Genomic DNA, 27,868 nt, shown 5'->3' with positions numbered 1-27,868 from the left:
ATTTTCAGTGTTGTCTTATTTACATTACACTGTACATGTATATGACAAATAATGTAACTGGTTCGTTCTGTGAAAACTGATACAAGTCATGCAAGTTCATATCTTCCCCACCAACTGGTCAATTAATATACAAATCAATCATGAAATTCTGTAACATATAAAAAAAACCATCAGAAAATTTGTGACACCCCCACCCCCATCCATTCTTTCATTTAAATACATTTGTAGAACAATTGCACAAAGGCCAGTTCTGAATAATTTGATTTAATCTAAACATCATTTGCTTATACACGGTACTATATTCATCCTTGCAACTACCATCATGATAAATTAGCACACAATAAAGATTTGAAAAGGGTTCAATTATTTAGATCATCAAACCAATATGATAGCAGATTCTTGAAAATCACATACAATGTAGCTTGCTTAGCTTTCATTTGAGAAAACCATAAAAGGTATCAACGTTATATAATTAACAATATATGAAGTGGGATATCAAGCTTTAAACTCAAGAATGGAGACATGGTGGAAATAACAACCAAAACTGTTTTTATAATTCGAAAAGTTATCGGAAAAAAATGAAAAAGGCAATCTTACTGATTTGAATATAAGGGATAGGATGGGGGATTATCATAACTGTTTTGAACATGAAAAAAACTTGAAAGACTTCCTCAGATATATTTTTATGCCTATATTGAATATCATAATTTTAATAGGAAATATAAATTTATAAATTTATGCAAGTTTTCTTTATACCAGTTTCCCTACAGTTGTAGAATATATACTGCTTTCCGTGATCTAACCCATTCTAAATTAAGGGGGTATACCTGATACCAAGCTCTCTGTACAATGAATACAGTACAAATGTATAAGTAATTTTGAAATATTTTTTACATATGATACTGACCCTTAATGTTCAAGTATTCAATATTTGATCCAGATGCATGTCTATGAATTAAATCAGTGCCAGGGAAGACAACTTAATAGAAGCAAATAAGTTAACTGACAAATTTAATCCATTGATATACCTTAAACTCATGCGTTATTATTTTTGGTACAAGCCATATTTAGCAATATAAAATCTGATTGGTGAAAAACAAGCTTAGAATCTTATAACAGTCATATAACTTATCTATACTTACACACGATGGACCAGTTATCTCTCGGGACAAACATATGGTGATTTGTATTAACAGGCATGTAACTTATCTATACTTACACACGATGGACCAGTTATCTCTCGGGACAAACATATGGTTATTTGTACTTACACACGATGGACCAATTATCTCTCGGGACAAACATATGGTGATTTGTATTAACAACATCAAATTTGGAGTTTATCAATATCTACATGATTGTCCATCCCAACAGACAATATTACAACTGTACAGTGACCAGATTTAAATGTTTCAGAAGTCAACAAATCTTAGGATTTTTGAAAATCACATAATTTAAGAAATTTTTGTATTTGTCAACCTTGCTCACCTATTTTTGTTATATCAAATGGCTCCGTACTGGAACTGGAATCATCATACGAGCCTGAGTAAAGACTGGTCCAAGATTTATACATAATGATAAATAAACAATAAACTTTCCTCACAATTGTTGTTCTATAATTTACAAGAGTAAATTTCCCCTAATATAGGAAAACACTGTACATACACAGTCATACCTAAAAACATACTTCCATTATAACACACTCCACACACGCTTCCATCCTATATATCTATAAAGGATGGAAAAAACATTGAATTTAAAAGTGGAAGGATTCATTCATACATCATATGGTACACAAATGGACCAATGATGATGTCTCTTTTAAAATGAATTATCAAAATGCAAACAGACAGGAAGGTCCACCAATCACAACAGCTGTTACAAATTGCCTGAAGTGTCATTAATTAACATGTACTATCACACTGACACTTCAAAGCTAGAGTCATACAGACTCTTTTTTTTGTCATCCCGACTTCTGTCTCTGCCCCGAGGTTGTCCGTGGGGAGGATGGGCTGACCGGCCCCCCTGGAGAGGGACTGATCTCCCTGGGCGGGAGTGTCTCTCGCTGCCTCCACTGGCTATATTTGAATAGGAACTATTTGAGAAAGCAGTACTTTGAGGTGGTGTTTTTTGTACTTGTTGTTGCTGTTTTTCTTTTTGTTCTACAATTTCACTCATTTCTAAAGCTTTCACAAATGACATCGGGCGCCTTGGGTTAGCTCTGTAGTCGTCGTCTGGAAAATAGGGTTCTGCCCCCTGGGTCGGCAGTGTCCGAGATTTGGGCACTGTGGGTTGTTGTGATGAGTGTGACCGTTTTTGATCAGAGGGAAGCGCTTCATAAGAGCGTTTGGGTCGTATGTCAGAGCTGGACTGATTGGATGCAGTATACGGTCGCCCTGTGGAGATATTATCAGATCTACTGTGTGGTACCCGCTCACGGCCACGAGGGGTGTCACGATCACCACTTGTGAAGCCATTGTTTTTGTATGAGCGAGCACTGTAACCTGTGGGAGGATACTGGGGAGCTGAAGCACTTGATTTAGGGGCAGTAGAGCCCCCTGCCCTCAGTTGGGCAGGGTATGACTGAGAACTACTTATTTGGAACTGGGAATCTCCAGGGCGCTTCTGTTGGGATTCATATGGCTGGTAACGTGATCCTTCATTCCACTGGCCTTTACTGTTGCTCTGCCGCCCATTGGATATATACGGGGCACGCTCAGACCCCGGACTATTTAGAGCATGTCTGGGTGGAATCCCTTTATCCATTGGTGAGGTAGCGATTAGAGATTCTTCAGGTGTGGCCATAGGTGCCTTTGACATGCCTCGTCGCCCTCTCTGCGGAGACGATCGGTCATAATAGTTTCTTGGTTGAAGCACCTTGGGAGATCCACGCTGTGCTGTGTGATTGGTGTGATTCGCATGAAGTGTTGCACCCACGGATGTCGGCTGTGAAGGCAGTGTCGACACAGACTGTTGGGAAGTGTCAAAAAGATTTGTGTAAGAGTCTGAGCGGATATTAGCCCCTAGACTTGTCTGGCTGTCCAAGCTCTGTGAGTCTTCATCGTCCAGAAGGAGTGTGGTGAGGGGGGCCTGGGGGAAGGAACAGAGGCACACAGCTCGTTATTATATATACCTACATACCTCTAACTCAGCCCAATCCCACTTAACTACCCACAACTGCAAAACTTCGGCCAGACCTGCTGTAAACCTGTAAGTGTAATACTGGTACAGTTCCTGCAGCATGAAGAGGTATGCTAATCAGCGGTGCGAAACAGGAGCAGGTACTCTATAAATAGGCTAAGCCCCGACACCTGGGCGGGCGTGAAGCCACGCTATATGTGTGAGTGGGCAGGCAGAAGGTTGATATGCCTACACTACCAGTAAGGCCGGTGTGCTATACCATGGTGGTAACGCCCTGGAATGCAGAAGAAAAACACCAGGCCGTTAGTGAAGGAGGTATCTATTGCTAAGGGAGACAACTGCTGTCAAATTTCATTTCTAATTGTTACTATTCATTTGTTCAACAAAACTAGGTACCATAAATATCATTTATTTCATAACATAAATATTTTTGATTTCCTTCAAATATCATTTCATCATCTAGTTATATTTATACCACTATCGTCAAATCATAGTGGGGAAAGCACAGAAAACAAACTTAACTTTCTTGAATAACAAAATCAAAGTTTGAGAGAGATAAACAAAATTCTTAAGCTTCAGCAGTTGTCTTCCGAGGGAAATAAAAAAGAAAAGTGAGGGAGAAATAAAAAACAGAAAATGAATAAAGTAGTTAAGGCATTAAAGCATAGTAAAATATAAACTATACACAGCAGTAAAACCTGGCGGTGGCATGCCTCATTTAACCAATGTGGAACATATATAAAGACTGTAGGTTTCTTTTCAAAATGGTTTCCCCTCAATATTTGGCAATATTTCATTGGAAAGATATGATAGTTTTAGATATTTTAACGAAATAATGAAGTTCCGATTTTTCATTATCTACCACAAGAGAAATCAAATTAAAAAGTAAGTGCTAAAAGTACAATGATCTAAGTAGCTGTTATATAGATAATGTTTAGTATAACAATATTCACCTGGTGATAAATGTGTATTTGATTCAGTAAATGGTAACACATGAGTCGACTTTGATTTACTTATGCTGTGGACTGTTTCAATACACAGAAATGTCATAGCCATTACATATCATCCTCTTCACAAGTTATTTGCCTTTAGATATCAGAAAAGAATAACAATTTGCTGAAAAATACCTACCAAAAATCGACAAGAAACGATCTTTCACAGAAAACCTCATTTCAAAGACAAAACTTGTTTGTCACTAAGTAACAAGTCAGTATTATTAAATAACTATAACAGCCAATTTCACAAACCAAATCTAAATTTGCCAGCTATTTTAATTACAGAAGCATAAGTATAAAGCAGTTTTGTTTATGTCTTAGCTATTTGAATGAAGGGAGGCAACTCAAGGACTTATTCAATGTCTGATGCAGGGATTTCTTTTCTTTTTTCTACTTAACAAATTTTTGGCTTTGACGGGTTTTGTTAGAGTGTCACAAAACAGACCTGGAATGATAGGTGTTTTTCTAAACTTTTTCTTCAGATATAGGGTGAAAAAGTACTTGGTGATAAACTACAGGAGGTATGGCCAGGTTGTACTTCTGTAAAGCTACTCTGTAATACACTATACTACTGCAAGCATACACCTGACGTTACATGTTAAGTGCCAGTGACCTTGGAACTTGTCCTTCAGTATACATTTGTTCAAGAAATCAAATTTTAGAAATTGTCACTGTTGGTTCTTAACATGCAGTGTCAGGTTTAACTCGTTCACCCCTATGTAACTTTAGTAGACTCTACCATGCATTGATATGGAAGAGACCATTATGGTCTACAGTTAGACTCTACCATGCATTGATATGGAAGAGTCCATTTTGGTCTACAGTGGTGAAAGGGTTAATGTTACTGGTTACCAAAGCATGCATAGACAATACAACAAACACACATACCTAAATATGACATCCCCAAGGTTAATTTCTGATCCAAGATAAAACCAATGCCCAAAGTTTTAATAAAAAAATGACTTTAATCACATTGCCTATTCTAAACCTTGCTGCTTTTTGCAAAGCTGATTTTCTCAACATCGATCCATTGTTAGACACTATAGTATGTTGAAGGGAGGTTACTCTAAAAAAAAAAAAAAAGATTTAAATGATAATATTGAGTCTCCAAAAGCTGTGTACTGTTGCATTTTCATAAATGAGTTATGTATCATAAACTGTTTAAATCTGGCCTCTGTAAATAACTTAGGGCTATTGTCATATACATGGCACATTTAACAACAGATTTACTACTAACTAGGTGCTCGCATTCTTATTTGATACTAATGGATCAAATCAATACTTTAAAAAGACCAGAACATTGTTGTTTTAGTCATATAACATGTCATATTTGGGTAAGTAAATGGTGACCATCTACTGTCAAATAAGTACAGTGAAGATCTACTGCTGATCTAGAAGCATGCGGTCAAGTACATACACAGAGCTTCCACATAATCACAGCTCTGGCTTTATTTAGGTGTTGCTATAAATGTTGTAAAATAAAAAAAAATCAATCTTCATTGAATTTGATATTAATTACATGCTGAATTGAGTGACCAACATTACAGACTTTTTACTACAAAGTGTCAACAAAACCCAGGTATGAGTAGCCATGGGGACTGGGTGAGTATATGGGATCAATTCTTGGTTACGAAATGTCATAAGGTTTTAGGGATGTTAACGTTAACATGAGTTGACAAGCTAGGATTGTTTAAGACATAAAAAGTAGCAAGAATGAGGTGATAACTATGTTGGGATACCTACTTTTCTCCTGAAAGTTTTTGTAGTAAAACTATATACCAATGATGCACAATGATGTTGTCAGACGATGATGAGTTGGGTAATATCAGCGTTAGCGCAGATGACATAACGCCACCAGAATGAAGCAGGATATATATATATAAGCAGGGACACCAAGACAAACCAGCAATATACATTGTACATAATACATATATATAGCCCTATGGTTTCATATTGTAAGTGTTAACACTGCATTTATATTCAGAATGCCAGCATTATTCAATAGTACTTGTTACACTTAGTAATTGAGCCCGATCTAAATCTTACACTTCGAGTGACACAGACACCAGTCAAAAACTAGGAAAGAGAAACATATACTTATGGAAATCAGGGATCAGGAGTTGCTACTTTTCCTTCTACTTTTATTCTATTGAAACTTTGGAGTGCTTCCCTTCCAATAACTTAGACTGTCAGTTATTCCCCTTACAATAACAGGTTAATTGACTTTAAGGTTAGGAACACCAGATCACAACCATTCTACAAAACCTGATGCAAATTACCTACCCTTTATTTTCAGTAGTGTTTGTTTAAGTTCTATCTTCCAACCAGAGTATAAAACTGGAGAGGCAAAAGTTAGTACACTTCTAGAAGCAAATTAAACTCACATCAAACAACACGAAAAGCAACATGTGGAAACTTGTCCCAGATATATTTTAGGACATTAATTTCACTACAGAGTTAAATAGCAAGTTAATATCCTTCTGCTTTTGTACTGTTTTGAATTTAAATAAATTTGACTGAATTCTCTTCTCTACGTACACGTCTTTCCCCCCAAAGTTTTGTTGCCAAATAGGATTGATGTTTTAGGTAAGTTTAGCAATCCTAGAAAACAATTATATGTAAGCATCATAATAATAATTTACCATTCACGAATGTGAAAAAAACATAAAAGCAGCAAAATTTAGCCCTGTAAATCTATCTAGTTTCTGTAGTCAGAATCAAGGGTCTGAGCCAGCACTACACAGAGGAAGCAGACAACGAGTATTGTAACATAAACTACAGAAGGTGGTATGTATTACATTGATAGTGGACATTTAAACATTGCCGTACCTCATCACACATGGATGTACCAGTATGCATAAACAACAGCTAAAATGATTCTAAACTCAATGCACATCCCAATTTAGACCCTAGCTAGGTGTCTTGTGGTCGTGTCTGTAGTTCTATGTTCCCAAAAACAGACTATAGAAATTTATATTGACTAAAGAAAAATTTGTGGTTGTGTCTATAGTTCTGTGTTACCAAAAACGAAATCTAGAAATTCATATCGATGAAAGGGGAGAAGTTTTTTCATATTCCCTTTTAATTAATACTAATGAAGGTATGATAAAGTGATAATATCTGTCACATACTATTGGTGCCTTCTACAGGTGAGTTAATGAGGAACCTTCAACTGAATTAGTGATGATGAGCTGAGTTAGTGAACTTTTGGAGCAGGACTTATAATTGGAGGGGGGCACAGTTAGTGACCCATGACAAGGCCTACTGGATGACTGATGATGTCACAGACCCTGGACAGTTCAGACACAATACATACTCCTGGGAGCATGAAAACAGTATACATCTGTACACCATCACACTGCCAGAAGTACAACAACAGTATATTTCTGGAAGTACAAAAAATATGTAATTAAGCTCTGTGTATGCATTAAATAATCCCTGATTAAGTCAGCATGCCGAAGTAAACACTGAAATGGACATCACAAAGATCCTTCACAAACGTAGTTGAAGTAAAAATTGAACAGACAAATTGAATTGTTTTTGACTCTGTGATAGACATTTCAGCTGAGATCTATCTAGCTAAATATGAACACATCTTATAATGTCTTGTACAGGCATTCACTGCAAAACTAAGAAAACTGATGCTGAAAACAAAAGTATTATAGGCATTCTACATCTTACTTAAAAACTGTAAAAAAGAAAATCAAACAAATGAAAATGAATATAGCAAAACCTCAAAGGTGAAATAGAGGTTAGAAAAAAATATTGTGATGCTTTTCTTATGACATTTTTCATCAAAATATTATTTCATCATTTATATTCAATGAAAGAGGTCAAAACTGCTATTTATGATACGGTTAATCTATTTCACTATCAAGTAAAATAGAAAAACAAGATGGCATGCATGTATGACTGAAGACATGCAGTGATAGCAGAGTCTGCGACACTTCGGAGATAGATCTACAGCTGTAGATACACAGAAATCAATAGTCAAACTCAGCCAAGCAATTCTACAGCTCTAGGTACGGTCTTTATTTTTTTACAATGTATCATCTTTAAGACTAAAATGTCCTTATATATGAAAGATTACTTTATTTTCGATGATGGTGTTTCATTGTCATCACAATGCAACTAGTTGGGAATAATTTATTTTTTTTCGAGATTTAGAAACTTCAAGGAGCACTTGGGAAATAATAGCAACATTTTACATTGTAAATAGGGCTGAAATTCAGCCACAAAATGGTCCCCGATAAAGCCCTGAAAACTAATCATCCTGTTCAGTTTTCTCGGGAGGTAAACATGAACTTTTATGTGAAATCCTGACTGTGGTAGGTATATCTTCTATTAAGCATGAAAGTATACCACAGTTTACTCTATTCACCCTGATATTTCCTCCTGGTTCTGTTAATGTTTGCAATAAATCTGGAAGTACATGTAACCTATGTGACATTACAATATGTCAAACGATGTAATTCATTTAGAGAACGAAAATATTTCCTTTCAGGCATTATCATTGTACCATAAAATACATGTAAGTATTGAACCAGCTTTGTGTATCACATTACAAGGTAGATGTGTCACTCCACCTAATACCTAAATGAATATAGATTTCGATATTCAGGTATGCAAGTTCATTTATTTTTAAATATTCAGTACTCATTCTATCAAAAACAAAACATCTCTAGGAATGTCATGAGTTACTGCCCTTTGTAGGGAGGGAATACAGCGAGGATTGTTAACGACCTACAGTAGAATGTCATGAGTTACTGCCCTTTGTATGGAGGGAATACAGCGAGGACTGTTAACAACCTACAGTAGAATGTCATGAGTTACTGCCCTTTGTAGGGAGGGAATACAGCGAGGACTGTTAACGACCTACAGTAGAATGTCAAGAGTTTCTGCCCTTTGTAGGGAGGGAATACAGCGAGGACTGTTAACGACCTACAGTAGAATGGCATGGCTACGTTTGAGTAATGGAAATGAAATCAGGGAACACTGCAAATAAAGACAAGAACACTGTTAAATAACAAGATTACTATACTTGTTATGTTGTACCAGACATCCCAACAACTTCATCACAGCACCAGATACTAGGCCATTCAATTGTACGGTCATCAAGAAATATTCCATTGGATGGCAATACTGAATAGGTGAAAACTAACACTATTGAAACAATTTAAGTTGCTTTAAAACAGGAATGAAAATTAAACTTGATTTGTTTCAGCATTCAGAGACAAACAGACCATCACTAACTGTCATCTGGTGCTGTGGTGATTATGTAACATACCAAATATCAATACATATCATCAACCGAAGCTAAAACAGCCACAAAGAAACCTTCCACAATGTATCTGTTCAAACAAATTATTGTCCAATTTCAACACTCACTGATCACAATGTTCATGGTTTTCGTACAATTCAATGTTAAACAATATATATATGAATCTGATATCACTGTGTCAATTTGCCTGTAAAATTGTGTTCTCAATATAATATCCCAATATAAAGAAGATTTTTGTGCTGTCTCTGTGGCTGTTTCTAGTGGAAACTTGTCAACTTATATAACATGTACATTGTTTCTAAACCTCGTACAGTCTTGTACAGATACTACTGCTTGTAACCCACGTCAGCTGAAGCATTATCAGTATGTAGTACACACAAAAACAAAATGATACTGCATCTTTTATGAAAACTGAATATCAATTATCATTTAAAATGGTAACAGGCCCTACTTTGAATGCAAGAAAAGGAGGAAAAAACATACATCTTACTTCATCATTCTTGCTAATGAATATTCAAATCTTTTTTTTTAAACTTTCAAAAAAGACTGCAAATTCAAACAAGAAAACATTTATCTACACCAGAGATGGAGAAAGTTGTATAAATAAACATTGTGATATATGATTTGATTTACATGTTATCTTGGGGGCTATACATATACTGTATATTATAAATTATAACTTGAGATTTTGATTTTTCTCTTTAATCTAATTGCTGATATGATTCCAATTGGAGATATTCTTCTAAGAAACATGGACTAATAACAAGCATTCTTTACAGCAGCCTGCCTAATTCTTAGCCTTTACTTTGTTAAAATAAGAAAAAAGGCCACCATGAAACATGTGGAATGTTTTTATTCAAAAATATTAACAGCTATACTTCCATTGAGTAGCTAGATGATGCTATTCATAGCTACTGTATACATTAACCAATTAATCCCTAAAGCCATATTTGAACCTTACCAAATCAAAGTCCATTTCAATAATGTAGAGGTGAATGAGTAAAGGGAAGAGGTGTACACAGGAACTTTACAGAAGTGTTGTGACTATATATATAAGACAGACTAAGGATGATGCCTGCCTGCTACTTGTTATACAGGGTTGATATAACATTACCAAAGTCACAGTTATACTATTGACACAGTAGTAGATATATGAATTCATAACATAAAAGTTGACAAGAATATTAAGCTCTTTAATAAGATTTTAAAATTAAAAATAAATTATAATGTTATTTATACATATATAGAAAATTTCAATGTGTGAAATCAAGTTAATGAATGCAAATGGCATAAATATAAATAGATATGAGCTCTTAATATATGGATTATTTCCAGGAATTGTACATTACAGAAAATTAAAGGGACATTATGAGAGAGTTTTTATAATTTTTACTTACTAAGGCATAAGTTGCTTTTGTCACATTATTGATAAATAACATAGACTTCTTTAGAAGCTGTGCTGCAGTCAGAAAAATATTATGAAAGTTTGAAAACCAGTATTAAAGTGATGCATGACAGGCAGACAGGGAGCTAGATATAGAGCTTTGGAGGCCTTGTTAGTGACAGATCGACGAAGAGAGTTGCAATCTAGGGGAGGTCACTCCGTAATGTTAGACTCCACCCTGTTCAGCTTCATGATCATTGTCAGGGTTGTCCAATATCCTACTTAAGATATCACTGGCGAGATTCTCTCATGAAAACATGTTCTCAGACTTCTACACAATTTGTTCTATCATTTTCTATTGAAGGGAAAATGACGGTTGTCTTGAACTTTTTCAAGTGAACATTCTAAATCTAAAGACTGAAGATCAAAAACTTAAAAATCATAAAAAAAAACATCAATAAATAATGACAATTTCAAGAGAAATGGTTTTAGTATTCAGAATTATCAGTTTGACCAAAGGATAAAAAAATAAAATTGATTTTGAAAGATGAATTTAGTTTGTAGACATCAATTGATAAGACGTGTGTGTGCCTGTCTATGATATTTGCAGTATGGGTGTTGGACACCCCTCACCTGGTCTGATATGATATTTGCAGGGGTGTGTTTGACACCCCTGACCTGGTAGTCTTCTTACCTTCCTCCACATCTAGTTATATTAGAAACTGATCTATCTCCTCTCTATCCTAAAACGCCAGAAATAACCAACCAGAATAGGTAAAATTTTCATACTACACTTCATCACCTATATGGATAAATACAATTTCAAAACAACTTTGATGTGGAATTGTTTTCATTTTACATGAAAGGAGGAATTAAGGAACTGTCGATAGTATTAAAAAAAAAATAGAGAAAAAATTAATTGCACCAAAGAAATGTGAAGACTTGGACAAAGAAATGTCATCTGTCATACACTGAAATCATTTAATACCTTTTTAAAACAATGTAGTTTTAAACTAAAACCGACTTTGATAGAATCCAGTAACAAGACATTTACTAGTATTGGTAATAAATGTTAATACAAGATTTCATTACTTTCATAATACGAAGTACAAGTGTATGAGAAATAAATCTTTGGTGTAGATAAATGTTTCCTACAACATTTTTTTTATTTCTGAAAAGAATCCATGTGAATACTATCAGAAAAACCCTGAGGTTAGATTGATATCTTTATGTGTATGGGACTAGATCAATGTCTATGAACAGATTAGTGTCTGTATTGGGGAGAGGAGTTATGCCCCTTGTGTACTTACATTTCGGTTGACAACTGCTGTGTTACGTTTGACCCCGTTGGTGTTTGCGTCTGTGTAAAGTTTGATATCTTTGTCTGCGGCCTGGTACACTACCTTAGCAGAGTCTATTTGAACAGTCCTCGTCTTAGGCACATACGATACAAGTCTGTAAACAAATGTTACTAGCTTGTTAACATACATTTTTAGCCCAACATACAATATTAGCCTATTAACATACCATATTCGTCTGTTAACATACACTATTAGTCTGTTAACATACAATATTAGCCTGTTTACATACCGTATTAGCCTATTAACATACATTATTAGCCTGTTAACATAACATATTCGTCTGCTAACATACAATATCAGCCTGTTAACATACAATTTTAGCTTGATAACATAACATAGTAGCCCGATAACATACAATATCAGCCTGTTAACATACAATTTTAGCCTGATAACATAACATAGTAGCCTATTAACATACAATATTAGCATGTCAACAAACAATTTTAGCCTGATAACATACAATATTAGCCTGTTAACATACAATTTTAGTCTGTTAACATACCATATTCGTCTGTTCACATACAATTTTTTAATACTGGCCTTTTAATAATAAACAATGAATAATTCTGTAAATATATATGCAAGGCATTGGAATGGTTCGCTTTTTTCACAAAATAGTATTATCTGGAGCATGAATTATGAAGTAAAATATCCTTACAAATTCTTTATTTATGACCTAACACATGCAGGTTGAGACAAGTTGGCTTTATAAATACCCTTATATAAAAAAAAGTTTATATATGAACTAACACATAGGCAGGTTGTTAACTTAAAGAAACACATATTCGTATCACATGGAGAAGTCAGTTTTTAAAATTATGATTGTCCCTTTTGTAGCCAATGCTTGAAGTATCTAAGTGAATCTCGGGGACAGAAGACTTCCACCACTTTAATTTTTTAACAGTCATCCAACTCACAATAAGTCATTATATATAGGGGACTTCAACTGACTGCATTCACATCATGGACTACCAAGAACTATTCAAGGTCAAAGGTCAATTGACCAAAATACAAACTTTGACTCAGCTGTTACCTACCTAGGCCATCGAGGCCCACAAATGGCATATTTACAGTTTTCTGAACACCCTCGTGTAAATGGATTGTGTCCGCCTTTAAACTTCCCTGTTACCTGTTACAGAAAAACAAACATCAAGAGTTATATGACACAAGGGCTGATGTTCTTTTCTTAACTATACAAACTGTTTATCTACAGTGTATTTAGTCCTATCGCAGTCAGACCTGTATAAGAAACAACTGTTGGGAAGTCCAAAAGTGGCCTCTTAGTACAGGTGGTGTTTTAATACAGGTTCATTGCACAATAAAATCACTACAATTGGGAACATTAAAAGTGGCCTCTTATCGCAGGTGGTGTCTTAATACAGGTTCATTCAAATCACTACAATGCCATTATTGGGAACATTAAAAGTGGCCTCTTATCGCAGGTGGTGTCTTTATTGAGGTGCTTGGAGCAAGATCAAACGACTTCATGTCTCTGGCATGGTGGAAATATACTAGAAGTCAAAATACAATGAATGTTGTTTGAGACAAATCTGCCTAAATAAAGTTATTTACATCCAGCACCGAACAGGAGGTAAGAATGAATTTTGAATGGCTTATTATCCATGTGTTTTACAACCATTTCAAGTTGCTTACTTTAGCTACATTATCATTCTTGACCTGGATATGAAGATGCTAGTAGTGCTACAAGACATTTGGGAAAGAAGTTTTATCAACATATCTTCAACTGTTTAATTTTTCTTCTTTTTCTAAATTGTTGACATCCCATTTTGAGACTGACCATTTGGTAACGTCAATTTGAACTTCAAAATCTTGTTGTAGTGAATGAGTTGAACATTTTTGGACAACATGAAAATATTTGAGAGGGTTGACATATATACATACCTGTTCATTAGTTGTTCTTCCTCGTGACACCAGGACGAGGTGGAACCCTGTGAGGCCACCCACAGGGACCAGTAATAAACCAATAATTATCATATCTATCATACTGTAACAAACGTTAAGGAAAACATAGTGTTATTGTAAAAAAAATCCATTAAAATGTTGTTCTTTTAAACGATTTTATTATACACTCTTAAACTCTGTTTGACACTTCATTCTAGTGTTTAAGTATGTATATGCTATCTTAACTATACCATACGTTTTTGTTAGAATTACCTCTCTTGAAATAGCTTTTAATAATTGGTATCTTACTCAATAAGTATCACTTCTGTTATCTCTTCAATAAGATTCAACAGTTTGGATATGTGTAATATCAAAGTTCTACTTTCTACACAGACCATGTACATCATAGCTTGACAAAGGGACCAGTCCGGACTAGAAACGTTAAGACGCGTTTAACACATACATCGTTTGTGAAGAAAGTGAAACTTTGATATTTCTGTAGTTTCCAATCCATGATTTTTTGTGTATCTTTTTACGGCTGTCAATGTACTGTCAATAAAATGAACAAGTCTTAATTATTGTTAATGAAAAAATATTCATCAGAGAAACTCATCGTGACAAAATGTTATTGTCGGTCAGAGTGTTTATTTCTTTAAGTGATGACCTTATCACAATACAAGTATTCACATATTGTTGTAAAAGGATACCCTACTATACATCCAACGTCGCTTAAATTGTTTTTGTGATTTAAAACATAAAGGAGACACAATGAAAATATACTGATCATATGAAAAAATAATGAGCCTAAAAATAGGAAGAAATATCGGTAGTTTCTCCTTCCTATGCAGTTGTTTACCCAGGGGCAGTGATGATCAAATGTCTGAAACAAAATCAAAACAAGGATTAACAAGAGATCGTAACAACGCTTGCTTCAGATGTATTCAACTTAATTAAACTTTGATAAAGATATGTAACAATTATCCTAAATTGTATACTTTTGTTTTATTATACACATTACAAAGTAACGTAGAGGTCTGTGTTTATTGATGGAGCATTCATTACACTAAAGTGGGAGGTGACAGTCGAGAGTATACGGTATTTGTGGATCGTTGATGTAAACTCACCTCTATACATTTATTACACTACAATGGGAGGGTGACAGTTGAGATTATAGTTGCGGGTTGTCCATGTAAACTCACCTCTATACACTTATTACACACACTACAATGGGAGCACCTAGGGGGTCGGTAGAACTGACAGGTCGTACACCATTTCATCCGCACAGTTATTCCTTTTATTTCTACATTTTTGTAGAGTGGTGTACGAAAATCATCGTCTCTCGCTTCATCTTCATGTGCTGTAATGACATAAAACATAAATACATGTAAATAAGATTAATGTAACTTCTACGCTTTACAATTTAGGTCTTCCACCAATAAATCATACCTTATCTACCCATCTTTGTTCTTATTACAGATTGAAACAAAGCACCAGCAATCAGCTAAGTAGGTAAGGAAAACTATGTTTTGTTAATTTGTGAGAGACTTAAGAAATGTCCTTGGATCTGCCTGGAAATCACTGGTAAAAAGTTCAATAGAAAACCTGGAGAGCAAAATTAATTAAATTGAAGTGATATTTTTTCATATCAAGGTTAGCTAAATATAGCGTCTTCAGATAAAACAACTCATTAGTCTGGTATTTAGGTTTCAGTATGTATGGAAAGAAAGAAATGTCCCAACTATTGTTGTTACCAGGTGGTACTAATGTTCTGCATTTGTAATGTTGCCACACCAAAAAGGTGTAAGCCACAGACAAATGAATACCCCTTATCCCACATAAAAATACTTGACTTGGAATCTAAATAAAGGTCAAAACGATGTGTAGTGTTAACTAATGAAATGGGACCTAAATTAAATGTAAAATCTAACCTCAGTCAGTGAAATTAAAAGTATAACTCACAGTGACCTATTTATTTTTTATTTATTGGTGTAATACTCTTCAGGATGTATGGTAAGTACATAGTATGTAATGCAGCTAAATGAGAAGTCAGTAAAGCAGAAAATATAGGTCACAGTGACCTATATTTATTAAACTGCTGTAATAATCCTTACAAGATGTATCCATTTAATGAGTTTGGTGAAGTTGGACTTTTAGTATTCAAGTATTAGAATGTAAAAGTTTAACCGAGATGTTGTATATACAGACATGTACAGACATACTGACGGAAAAGGCACACAATGTATACCCTCTACACTGTTTACGTAAAATATTGCAAAAAAGATTACACCTACGTACACTGCATACTGCTGTGTACATTACTGTGTTTCACCATAAACATTAAATCCCTGAATAGTTCCTATGGTTACAAATAAGATATTTCAAGACTCTCCAAGTTTAAAATAAACCAGCGTACCATTTTACTATAGAGAACAAGCTGTAATAAAAAGGAATGGTGTCCATACATGCAAGCCGATCGTGAGTCTCTGTAGCACAGATACATGTATATAGTACTGTTACCCAGAAGGCTGCTTGTACTTGTACCCAAATATATTTGTGTAATTGAAGTCTGGTCCTCATATCAATATTGCTTAGGAAACATTCTGGAGTTGAAACCTGTACATATTAACTGCAAAATCAATATTCGTTTTCCACCATGAGTTCCATTTACTGCATGCCAATATTTTCCATGTTGTACTTTAACCAAGTAAGAAATGATTTACAATAATATATTAGTCCATGATTTTGCTAACATTTTATGTTCAGTTATGAATATTTGGATTGACCGTGATTCAGGATTTAAGATTGTAATCTTGTGTTTCTATTTCTCGCCAACTTCAACATCTATATCTATATATTATATATATATACAATCTGGTGGAAGAGTCAACTAGAGAAACTGTGAGCTTGCTCACAAAGATATACTCCCTGCTTGGCTAACGATGTATATGTATACGTATCTTGAACAGAAATTAATGTTTCCTGGGCCATAACCCAGGAAAATAGTTGAACAATACATTCCATAACTCCATGTAAAACAGTCAAAACGCCAAATCCTTCTTCACGCACATTTATATTACCGTATATGCAATGTATAATGGGTAAAAATTATGTAGTTCAAAAATAATACATATCAAATACCATAAACCCTTGTTTAATACATAAATAGCATTAATAAGACAGAGCTTTCAAATAAACTGTAAAAGACTGTTTTCTATCAACCATTTAATATAGAATCACTAAAAAATATAACTGCCAACAAGCAAGGTATCCGATAAATTTGCATATTGGCCTAGGTAGATATATCAATTTCCTATTCCCCCATGTGTGATAAGATACTACCGGTATATCTAGATAGAAAGTCCATTAATAACTGTAGCACAAAACATATACCACTACATGCTTTTTGCTGAATGTAAATTGTCTTCATCAACTGTTGACTGTACATGTCTAGACAGATGCGTGCAAAAGGAGGTTGTTCCATTTCTATCTCCTGACAGTCCCCCTCAAAATCTTTCTCATCTGAACTAGACATACACATATATATAGGAGCCAATTAAGATGTCTTCTCTGTAAAAGTCCCCTAATTCACTGTCATTCTCATCTTAACTCGCTTATAGACCTACACCTACACATTAAGACCCTCACACGCTAACATCCGGGCCAACAAGAGCAATTAATATAAGTTGTGGTAATTAACTTGTTTCATAATTGTTGTCAAACAGATAGAGTTTATATTTATATGTTCCCCTTTGAATTCATTGACAGCCCTCATAATAGGCTTCTCGATCATCTCATCTTCCGTATAAATACCTATAGACAGGTATGCATATGAACACAGATGGCCATGGTTGCCAGTTAAATCAAGATGTTGTATGGATGGACTGGTCATTACTTGTCTTAGCTCAGAAAAAAACCTGTAGAAACAGTATCTCAGATATGTATGGTAGAGGATTTTACATGTAAAAAGGATTTCCATAACTAATGCCTATATGCTGTGTTAAATACTGGGGCCTGTTCGAGTGGCTCACTGGACTCCAGCTGCTGGTCTGTCTAGACAAGACATTTAGACAGTAATCATAGGGGTCTTTGTTATATGGTAATAACACACTACAACAACAACTACATGAAATACGGTTTATTACACATGTACAAATCAGAGGGAATTATATCTTAATATCAGATGGGTATGATTTATACAAATTATGTATACTATATGTTGTTAATTTTTAGGTAGTTGTATTTTATTCCGTAACAGATCAATGTTTGTTCTGTCCAAAATCAAATGTTCATTTGAAAGATGGTCTTATGCATTACTGAAGTTACTCTCTTGGAACATGTCTAAAACAACTTTCTATACGGTAAAGGATTAAAATCCTGTTGTCTATAGATACTCATGATGTTGTTGTGTAATTACAGCTCCTGTCTAGCTAACCAACATAACAAATGGTACTTGCTGCTTCGGCATGCACAGTAAACATGGCCATCCTTTCTGGGGGTCATTCATGAGTCAAGACACACCTGGATTAAATCAAGCTCAATGGGGTACATATTTTACACTTTCTTTTCTCTTTCTTTAAATAAGAGTTGTGTTTGCTGAAGATCACACACTTGTGCAATTATATAAACACAGATTGACATGTAAATGATCGATTAGTCCACCAAGGGCTTCCCCATGATAAGGACTGTTGTATAGCCTTATTTTAGACTCAGCTTCCCCATGATAAGGACTGTTGTATAGCCTTATTTTAGACTGGTTGATGGTTCAAATGGTTTTACTACTCATGTACATGGAAGCTAGCTATAGGAGTTCAAACCACACTGACTAGCATCTAGGAAATACTGTAAGCATGTCAAAGGGTTGTTTGCGAGCATTCCTAGAATGTCAGTTTTACAAAGGTATATATATAGATAGATTATTATATATATTTATATAATTCAGCCAAATAAACTTGTTGCAGATCTATATAGCTACAATATTTTGGTAAATACAGGTGCTTTACATGTAAATGCTGGTGTAAAAACAGCCTAGTGTGTGAATTGATGTGCCGTACACTATAACATATGCAGCACAGACGATCACGAGATGATAATCAAATACCCCCCCCCCCCAAATAATGTAACGGCAAACATCTACAATGCTTCCATTCACTTCCTCATTCATAAAGAGACTTGAATATAATTCTGTGCTTAAAAACTTATTTAGATCATTACACCTCTTTCTGGCAACCACAAACACCTTATATATATAATTACCATGCATTAATGGTTGAATGATCATGCTATCACTTTCAACAAGAACAACAATTGCTGAATGAAGAGGGGGACTGATGCAAGACCCTGTGTGAAACACATTCTGACTTTTTCAATATTGACACATCTTGGCTCAGAAGGGAATTAGGCCTTCCTGTAAACCTACATATATACATAATGGTTAATGTACACAGACAACCTTTTTCAACACATTTCTATTGTGTGTACCACACATTTCGTTTATGGTGACAAGCCCAGATGAAAAGAACTATAATAATCAGTCTCAGTCCAGCTGGTGCTGGCTACTTCACAAGACACACAAAGGGACAGCTTGTGACATAAATATCCACAAGGTTTGTAGGACAGCTGGTGAAGTAAATGCCCACAAGGTTTGTAGGACAGCTTGTGAAGTAAATGTCCACAAGGTTTTAAGACAGCTTGTGAAGTAAATGTCCACAAGGTTTGTAGGACAGCTTGTGACATAAATATCCAAAAGGTTTGTAGGACCGCTTGTGAAGTAAATGTCCACAAGGTTTGTAGGACAGCTTGTGAAATAAATGTCCACAAGGTTTGTAAGACAGCTTGTGCCATAAATATCCACAAGGTTTGTAGGACAGCTGGTGAAGTAAATGTCCACAAGGTTTTAAGACAGCTTGCGAAGTAAATGTCCACAAGGTTTTAAGACAGCTTGCGAAGTAAATGTCCACAAGGTTTTAAGACAGCTTGTGAAGTAAATGTCCACAAGGGTTGTAGGACAGCTTGTGACATAAATATCCAAAAGGTTTGTAGGACCGCTTGTGAAGTAAATGTCCACAAGGTTTGTAAGACAGCTTGTGACATAAATATCCACAAAGTTTGTAAGACAGCTTGGGACATAAATATCCACAAGGTTTGAAGGACAGCTTGTGAAGTAAATGTCCACAAGGTTTGTAAGACAGCTTGGGACATGAATAATCACAAGGTTTGAAGGACAGCTTGTGAAGTAAATGTCCACAAGGTTTGTAGGACAGCTTGTGACATAAATATCCAAAAGGTTTGTAGGACCGCTTGTGAAGTAAATGTCCACAAGGTATGTAGGACAGCTTGTGAAGTAAATGTCCATTAGATTTGAAGGACAGCTTGTGAAGTAAATGTCCACAAGGTTTGTAGGACAGTTTATGAAGTAAATGTCCACAAGGTTAGTAGGACAGTTTATGAAGTAAATGTCCACAAGGTTAGTAGGACAGCTTGTGAAGTAAATGCCCACAAGGTTTGTAGGACAGCTTGTGAAGTAAATGTCCACAAGGTTTGAAGGACAGCTTGTGACATGAATAATCACAAGGTTTGTAGGACAGCTTGTGAAGTAAATGTCCACAAGGTTTGTAGGACAGCTTGTGACGTAAATTTCCACAAGGTTTGTGCAAGACTAGCTAGTAAATCCCCTTATCTACATATATAGGCCATTTGGCTTGTAAAAATGTCAAAACAATGTCACTTGACTCAGACTAATCATAAAACAAAATATTCCTTTACAAAAACTGCTAATATAAGAAGAAATCTTGCCTTTTAATTGTTAAAATTTCCTAGACCTTCATCATATTTATATTGAAATGAAGTGTTATTTTGTCCCCTACAATATACAAATTTTCTGTTTCAGGCTGAGGATGTTCATTCAGGAAATCTTGGACTAGTTACATTCTAATTACATTGATGTAGACACTAGCAAGTAATCTGTTCAACTAGTCATTTAGACTACCAAGCAAACATAGCCACTAGCCCCATATAAAAATGCTGAATTATTGTTACCAGTACTGGTAAATTCAAGGGTTGCAGAATAAACTTAGCGACAATTTGTCTTGTGGAGTAAGTGAGTTTTAGTGCTTCTGGCTACTTGAACTATATATAGAAGCGACCTTATAAAACCTTTGACCTTTGGAACTGAATAGCAATCCAAAACAAGCACTTTTCCACTTATAAGGAATCAGTTATGAAGTTTGAGTGATATCAGTCCACAGAAACTTTTGTGTGGAATCCAAATGCTTGTTAAAAGTAACAGCAACTTTTACCTATGCCCTTAAGAGCTGAAAAGCAATCCCAATACCTGGGTAGGTACACCTATCAGTCTCCAAAAATCAAGCTATATTGTAGAAACTATTTTTCTATATAATATTTAATAAATGACCTTGACCTCTGATATTCAGATCTGAAAAGCTGTAGCAATTTGTAGGTTAAGTTTGCTTGAATTGATCCATGATCATGAGTATTCTACTTATTGGCTGAAGATCAGTACTAGTTTGAATTTGAGTTTGGTTGGCCCACGTGCACTGGACACACATTATAGAATGGAAATCAATTTATATTAACAGTGACCTTGACATTTGATCTAAGGTCTTGAAAAAGCAATCCATTGGCCATGCAACACATTTTAATGATTATGTAAGATTATCTAATTTGGCCCATTATAACTGATTGGTAACAGTGGGTGTACAAGAGAAATAACAATGTCAAATTTCGAACGGAGGGCATACTAATAAGTTGTGTGTGGTGTTTCTAGACATTATTTATCATATGAAGATTTTTTTAAATCAATTAAACAATAAAAAATCATGAAAAAATATTGCTACTTATAAGTTGCTTTCATATACTCTGTACATGTGTGTACAATTACATATGCTGTAAATGTACTACTGTCTGTAGACTTATAATTATGTCAGTACATATAACATTCAACGTGACTATCTGACATATTCTGTGTACCATCACACACTGTACTACCAGACATGGACATGATATTGCTTTTTCTCTTTACACCTTGTCAAGATTTCCATATATATATGTATATACAGGAAAATCAATTCTTTTCTGTGATGATAAGGCTTAATGTTGATGAGAAATACAATAATTGTATGTATATGATAGGCTAGCAGACCTATATATATATATGTACCAGGAATCTGCTAGAGCTATATAGCCTTCATTCACAACTTTTATCAATTGTCAAATGTACATGTACTCGGATTCAGACTGGGCATATTTTTACAAATAACATCATCTCCATGCACCCATCAGACAGAATATATATACAGGCTTGGGATCTTTTAGCTAATAACTCAGTAGTGCAGCTCCCTTGAATAGACCTATATTAAACTGAATCTTTTGCCCAGCATATACCCACACTGACTTAATGGCTCGGCTTGATATAGCAGACCCTCATACCCTTTAGATTTGATAATTTTATATATAAACCCATAGTGTCTTCATGGCATGATACAACCGACCTTCAGACCCTCTAGACTTGATAAACCAACACTGCCTTTATATGGCTAAATACAGCAGACCTTCAGACCCTATAGACTAACCACTAGACTAACCACAGTTTTGCCATTAGACACAGTTCGACCTCTGCTTAGTTGATTGACATACACTCACATTGTATGTCGAAGTAATATGATTTGATGTCCAGGTTGGAAAATATGAAATTTGGTTTATATTATTACTACCCGGTAATTAGGCAGGCCTTACTGTCATCTGTGTCAATCTGATTATCTGACCAGTACTTAAAATAGTAATACTTAAAACTCAAACCAAATATATTTAGCTTATTTTTCTGTATATTTTATTTATTTAACTTCATTTCTGAAATATCTAAAACACTTTACCACTGAAAGTGCTGAAATTTAACCACTTTATGTCAAGAAAACACAGGCACCCAGCACCCCATATTGTGCTCTTCGTAATTCCCCCTCTACTAGACTTGAGCCTTCAATTGGAGGCCTTTTATGGCACAGCAGACAGTATCTCCTAATATGCAAAAAGTACCAGCTTTTACATAGTAATGACATTCCTGAAAAGGTCTCATATTATAAGCCCCAACTCTTACTATCCCTTCATTTATGCTGTTGCATAGATACAGCATTCCAATATATATATAAAGTGTGTTAGATGTCATTTAGACTGAACTAGTTAATTCTTTACTGACCATTGACATGAATGGTCAGACAGTCTACAGCTTTGGGTTATTTAAAAAGACATGCATGCAATGAACTCTTGATTATAAAATAATATATCAGCGATGACCAGTAGAAGACAAAACACTAAAGCAATCCTAGTGATGCTGAAGTCATTAGTGCTGAATCAAAGATGGTCAGAAATGCTCCACAAGGGTGGGCCAATGATAGGAATTATACAGGATATGTAAGACATCGACAGACACTAGAGAGGCTAATCACGACATAAATAGCCTGTCAAACTCTATACAGATTCGAGGGTGCTGATAAATGTATATACTTGATCCAATTTACTTCTTCCATCCGGAGCCAAAGCCCAAGGCACCGGCAAGAGGAGTTAATTGACTAAAGACCAATAAGTGATTCTCTATAGCATCGTTAGAATCTGTCAAAAGCTAGTTGTGCTCACCAAAGTGTGTAATTTCACCTTTACAGCAACAGTGTATATATTGGCCCATCTAAAGTAAAAGAAATGCTGAATTTCTTGATCTTGGTATATAACCAGGAGATACACTACATCTTCCTTGATCACTAGTAATAGAAATACAGTCTTCCTTTGATCAGAGTACATGCACACAACACACTACTGTCTTCGTTGACCAGGGGACAATGCAATGAAACATGTACACCTGTGCTCTGTCTTCTATGATATGGATACCATACCAAGAGAAACATTCTTCCTTATGATCAGGGAACATCTAATAGCAAAAAAAAGTTGAGCGGGGGTACAAAATCCAAAACACTGTAATTCCCAATCAGAGACAATATCAAGGTAGCAGTATACAGTAGAGGGTTGTGGCCATGGGTGATATTTTTGTTAAATGGCTAACCCCTGTATAATGATATGTAAAAAAAATATAAAAATAAAACTGTACTAATATTGGTATAAGCATGATGAAGTGGGCTATGTGAGCTTCACATTTGTAAAAAAAGAAAGAAGATTTTTTTGGTTCGAGAATAAAAATTTGGCCATAATCCGAAAGGGTGCGTACACATGAAAAGCTAGCTTTACAGGAGGTAAAATTTTGACAACAGCACACGACGCAAAATTGCAAAAAATCAAGTTTTACAACTTTACTGGGACCCAGATAATTCTGCAACCAGGTAGGTAATCTTTAATTTCAGACAGAGCTTAGGAAAAAAAATACTAGTTGCGGGGGTCAAATTTTGGGTTAAAAATAGCAATTTTTGGCATTTTTTGGTAATTTTTGATGTGGTAACCATGGTTTTCACACAAATGACATACATAGAAAAAGGAGGTTTATACACTTCTCAGTACTTTATATGTATTGTAAATGTAATGCAGTTTACAAATATATATACATGTATACATGTGTTGTGTAGGGTAAATCCGCTGTGTTTACATTTCCTCGACATGTGCCTTGTTTATTAGAGTCGGGCCATTTCTACTGTATATTACTACCCAAGAGAAACAGTCAGGATACCATACCAAGAGAAACACTGTCTTGATTGATTGGAGCATAAAACACAAAGAATAGTGCCAGACAATTTTAAATTTACTGGAACAATATAAATAGAGACCCTATCACTACTGTGTGAAGTATAGACAGAGAAATCTCAAAACAGGGGTAATTAAAGGTTTTGAAGGTTAGCGCAAGGCTAAATTAGCAAAGTGCTAAACTTTGAAATATTATCCCCCACCCCAAAAGAAAATCTTATTTTACTTGTACTATCAAACTTACTGCTCAATTCTGCTACAAAGATTATATTGAGGCATGACCATTAACCACTTTAAAAAGATGCACCATTGCAATTGTCTCGGCTACTTGACAAGGGCTATTTTGTCAACAATGCAACACAGAATGTCGTTCTCTTTATTTCAAGATATTGCTATATTATATTATCATATATCTCAATGTAGAGATTCATAAGTTATTGGGTTTCTACATTTTCTACAGCTAGCTGCCATTAGTTATTGGGTTTCTACCTATTCTACAGCTAGCTGCCATCCATCCTAATCTGACTGGAAACACTAGTACTTAATCCATGTGTAGTGGCCCAGGCATTGATTTATCAAGCTACACGTTTCTGTAGCATCCGAACAAATTGGACAGAATTTGAGTTTAAGTCTGAAAATCATTTCAGTTGTAATTTTCAGTCTGAAATATGAATATAAACACAACTTACCACTGGGGTATATCCCTGGATCCATAAAGGTGGCTAGCCCAAAGTTGGCGATGACAAATACACACAAGATACCTTGGTAGATGGGGATGGCTATGCTAAAATGATGTAACAGATAGGGACATCTGAAACAGACAAAATCAAAGGTCTCATATTAATTCCATTACAATCTAGGAAGTTAATGAAACAAATTAACTCTAAGAAACTAAAATAATTATATCATATGAATACATCCATGAAATACTGAGATTTTTTTTAGAAACTACCAAATACTATTTTGCTTGCGTTGGTGGCTATCAAGAATTGTCTTTAAAATACCTGTCAATAAAAATAATTTGCAATTACCAGTATTAATGTATGCATTTAAAAAAGTGGGGTGTTTTGATTTCAAAATATAATATAAATATTTAAAAGTCAATGGGACACAATGTCAATTTAGGAGATAAAATACAAAGAAAATTTAAACACATAGCTGGCACAATTTTTGGCTGGAAAAAGAGCCATTAATGTGTTCATACACATCTACCTCAGATCAGTCCATGTGCATTTACTATTATTACCTGGTAGGTTCTTATCAAAGTACTGTTACAACTGTCCCTATGAAAGCTACTCTATAACCCCTTATCAGGGCAGGTTAACTACATTCAGTAGTAGTAGCCATCAGTTGATTGTCAGTTGATTGACAGGCCACAACAGGTGTTTGATCATTAGTAAGCCACACCTACTACTTGTTGTCACAAATTTGATTGACAGCTGCTAGTGCTAAGTAGCCACACCCATTTGTATTTCATATTTTGATTGACATCAGGTTTTCTCCTATAACCGACCCAATATCACATATATATTTGATTGACAGCTGCTGATGAGAAGAAGCCAAGTTTCAAATTTTGATTGACATCATATTTTCTCCAGTAACCACTCCAATATAATGGACTGATTGATTGAACTACTGCAGGTACATGTTACAGTAATTAGTTGGGTTACCAGGCCAGCAAATATAAGTAACTGACCATTTAGTAGCATTTACATGGGGTTCCTCACCATTTGACTGACAGCATCCCTGATTATTTTTGTTTTGGATTTCAGGTGTTTAATAAAATGGTGAACAAATTGATATCTGATGTAACAGTTACACACAACTGTCATTCAAGTAGGACTGCCATTGACTTTAAATAACAACATATACCCCTACCTGTTTTGTATTTTTATTTCCTCCCAATGTCAGATATATATATAGGCTATCATCAATAAATATTTTTTTAAGTATATAATGTAATGTAGTTTCTTTTTAGTCCAGTCTGTACAAATCTCTTAATTTTTCAAGCATCTTCTGATGATACGTACATAGCCCCTAAATAACAGTGATGTGTTCTGCACGAATCACATATTTTGAGTACACATGTCAGGTTTAAAGATTCAGGTACATAGGGTTGAAATTCTGTACCCATGACGACCCTACTTATATTGCATTCAAGATTCCGAAAGCATGAAATAAGTGGTTTTAGTCCTAACTGCTAAGAATATTTTTAAAGCATTGTAACAACCAAAATGCTTTATATTAATTATATAAGTAGGGTATTGAAAAAATGTGATAACGAATCGACCAAGAAAACACTATTATACATTATTTGTTGAGATTTGCCTACAGTTTCATCCTCAGACCTGCATATCCATTTAGGTTTGCTTGTTTGCCAGTCTTAAAACTTCAATATCACCAACAATCAGTTCATTTTAATCAATAACAAAAGCACTGGATTTAATGTTTACTTAGTCGAATCATATTTAATAAGTTGGTGACGTGTGTAGGGAAAATGGTTAAATCTGAGTAACCAAAAGCAATACAATTATCTTCTGTGTGTTTACCTCGTTTATTCCTGTACTAATACATATTCGCTAGAAACCACATTATTTGCATGGCACTGACAGATCAACACGTGATATGGATGTTGATGAAGGGGCTAGAGTACCATCATAATCATGCATGCGACCGACAGCTAACTCTACAACACATGAATAATCGCGACATCCGTTTTGAGTTATCAAGAATTTAATATACACTACTGAACTGTTAAATGTTGCACATCAGTAGCTAATATGGCATTATAGTACGATCAAAACAAATACACATGGGGAGTGGGGGAAGGAAAGGGGGGGATCGGTAAACATAAAACATATATTGCGGTACGAAGCAGATACTTACATAAATGCAAAGAAAAACCCCGATGCCCCCAGAAGGAGTGTCCAGGCACAAGTTGCTGGTATAATGCGTGTTGAAAATTCGCAACGAGACATGGTGGGGGTATTGGGGGAATATCAAACGAATTTCACAAACAAAGATGGCATTCCTTATTTTCAGTATGAGCCGAAGTACATCTATTAATGATGCATCTCAAAGATAAAATAGTGCACTTGCAATATTCTTT

General features: G+C 35.0%; 1 protein-coding gene across 2 annotated transcripts; it reads right to left on the bottom strand.

Moving 5' to 3' along the window:
• Positions 1 to 32: 32 nt before the first annotated feature.
• Positions 33 to 27,807, bottom strand: LOC110452396 (probable palmitoyltransferase ZDHHC8). 2 transcript variants are annotated; one of them, XM_021500894.1, is made up of 8 exons: positions 27,646 to 27,807; positions 25,449 to 25,570; positions 15,264 to 15,421; positions 14,772 to 14,944; positions 14,065 to 14,167; positions 13,200 to 13,291; positions 12,112 to 12,256; positions 33 to 3,090 (listed from the first exon to the last, which is right to left on the bottom strand). In XM_021500894.1, exons 1-8 carry the CDS (start codon positions 27,735 to 27,737, stop codon positions 1,918 to 1,920), a joined length of 2,058 nt encoding a protein of 685 aa, XP_021356569.1. In that variant the 5' UTR covers positions 27,738 to 27,807; the 3' UTR covers positions 33 to 1,917. The 2 variants fall into 2 exon arrangements, with proteins under 2 accessions (XP_021356569.1, XP_021356570.1); XM_021500895.1 differs by having other exon boundaries at positions 33 to 2,970.
• Between the last annotated feature and the right edge of the window lie 61 nt (positions 27,808 to 27,868).

This window comes from Mizuhopecten yessoensis, unplaced genomic scaffold, assembly GCF_002113885.1.
Source record: "Mizuhopecten yessoensis strain PY_sf001 unplaced genomic scaffold, ASM211388v2 scaffold6671, whole genome shotgun sequence".
Classification (NCBI taxonomy): Eukaryota; Metazoa; Mollusca; class Bivalvia; order Pectinida; family Pectinidae; genus Mizuhopecten; species Mizuhopecten yessoensis.
This window is presented reverse-complemented; position numbering and strand designations above follow the sequence as displayed.

Excerpts from the sequence above, each read along its gene's own strand:
- LOC110452396 (XM_021500894.1), bottom strand. The coding sequence starts at position 27,737 with ATGTCTCGTTGCGAATTTTCAACACGCATTATACCAGCAACTTGTGCC. Across the intron at positions 15,422-25,448 it reads TCCAGGGATATACCCCAGTG|CACATGAAGATGAAGCGAGA; the intron begins GTAAGTTGTGTT and ends ATGTCATTACAG. Across the intron at positions 12,257-13,199 it reads TGTGGGCCTCGATGGCCTAG|ACTTGTATCGTATGTGCCTA; the intron begins GTAGGTAACAGC and ends ATTTGTTTACAG.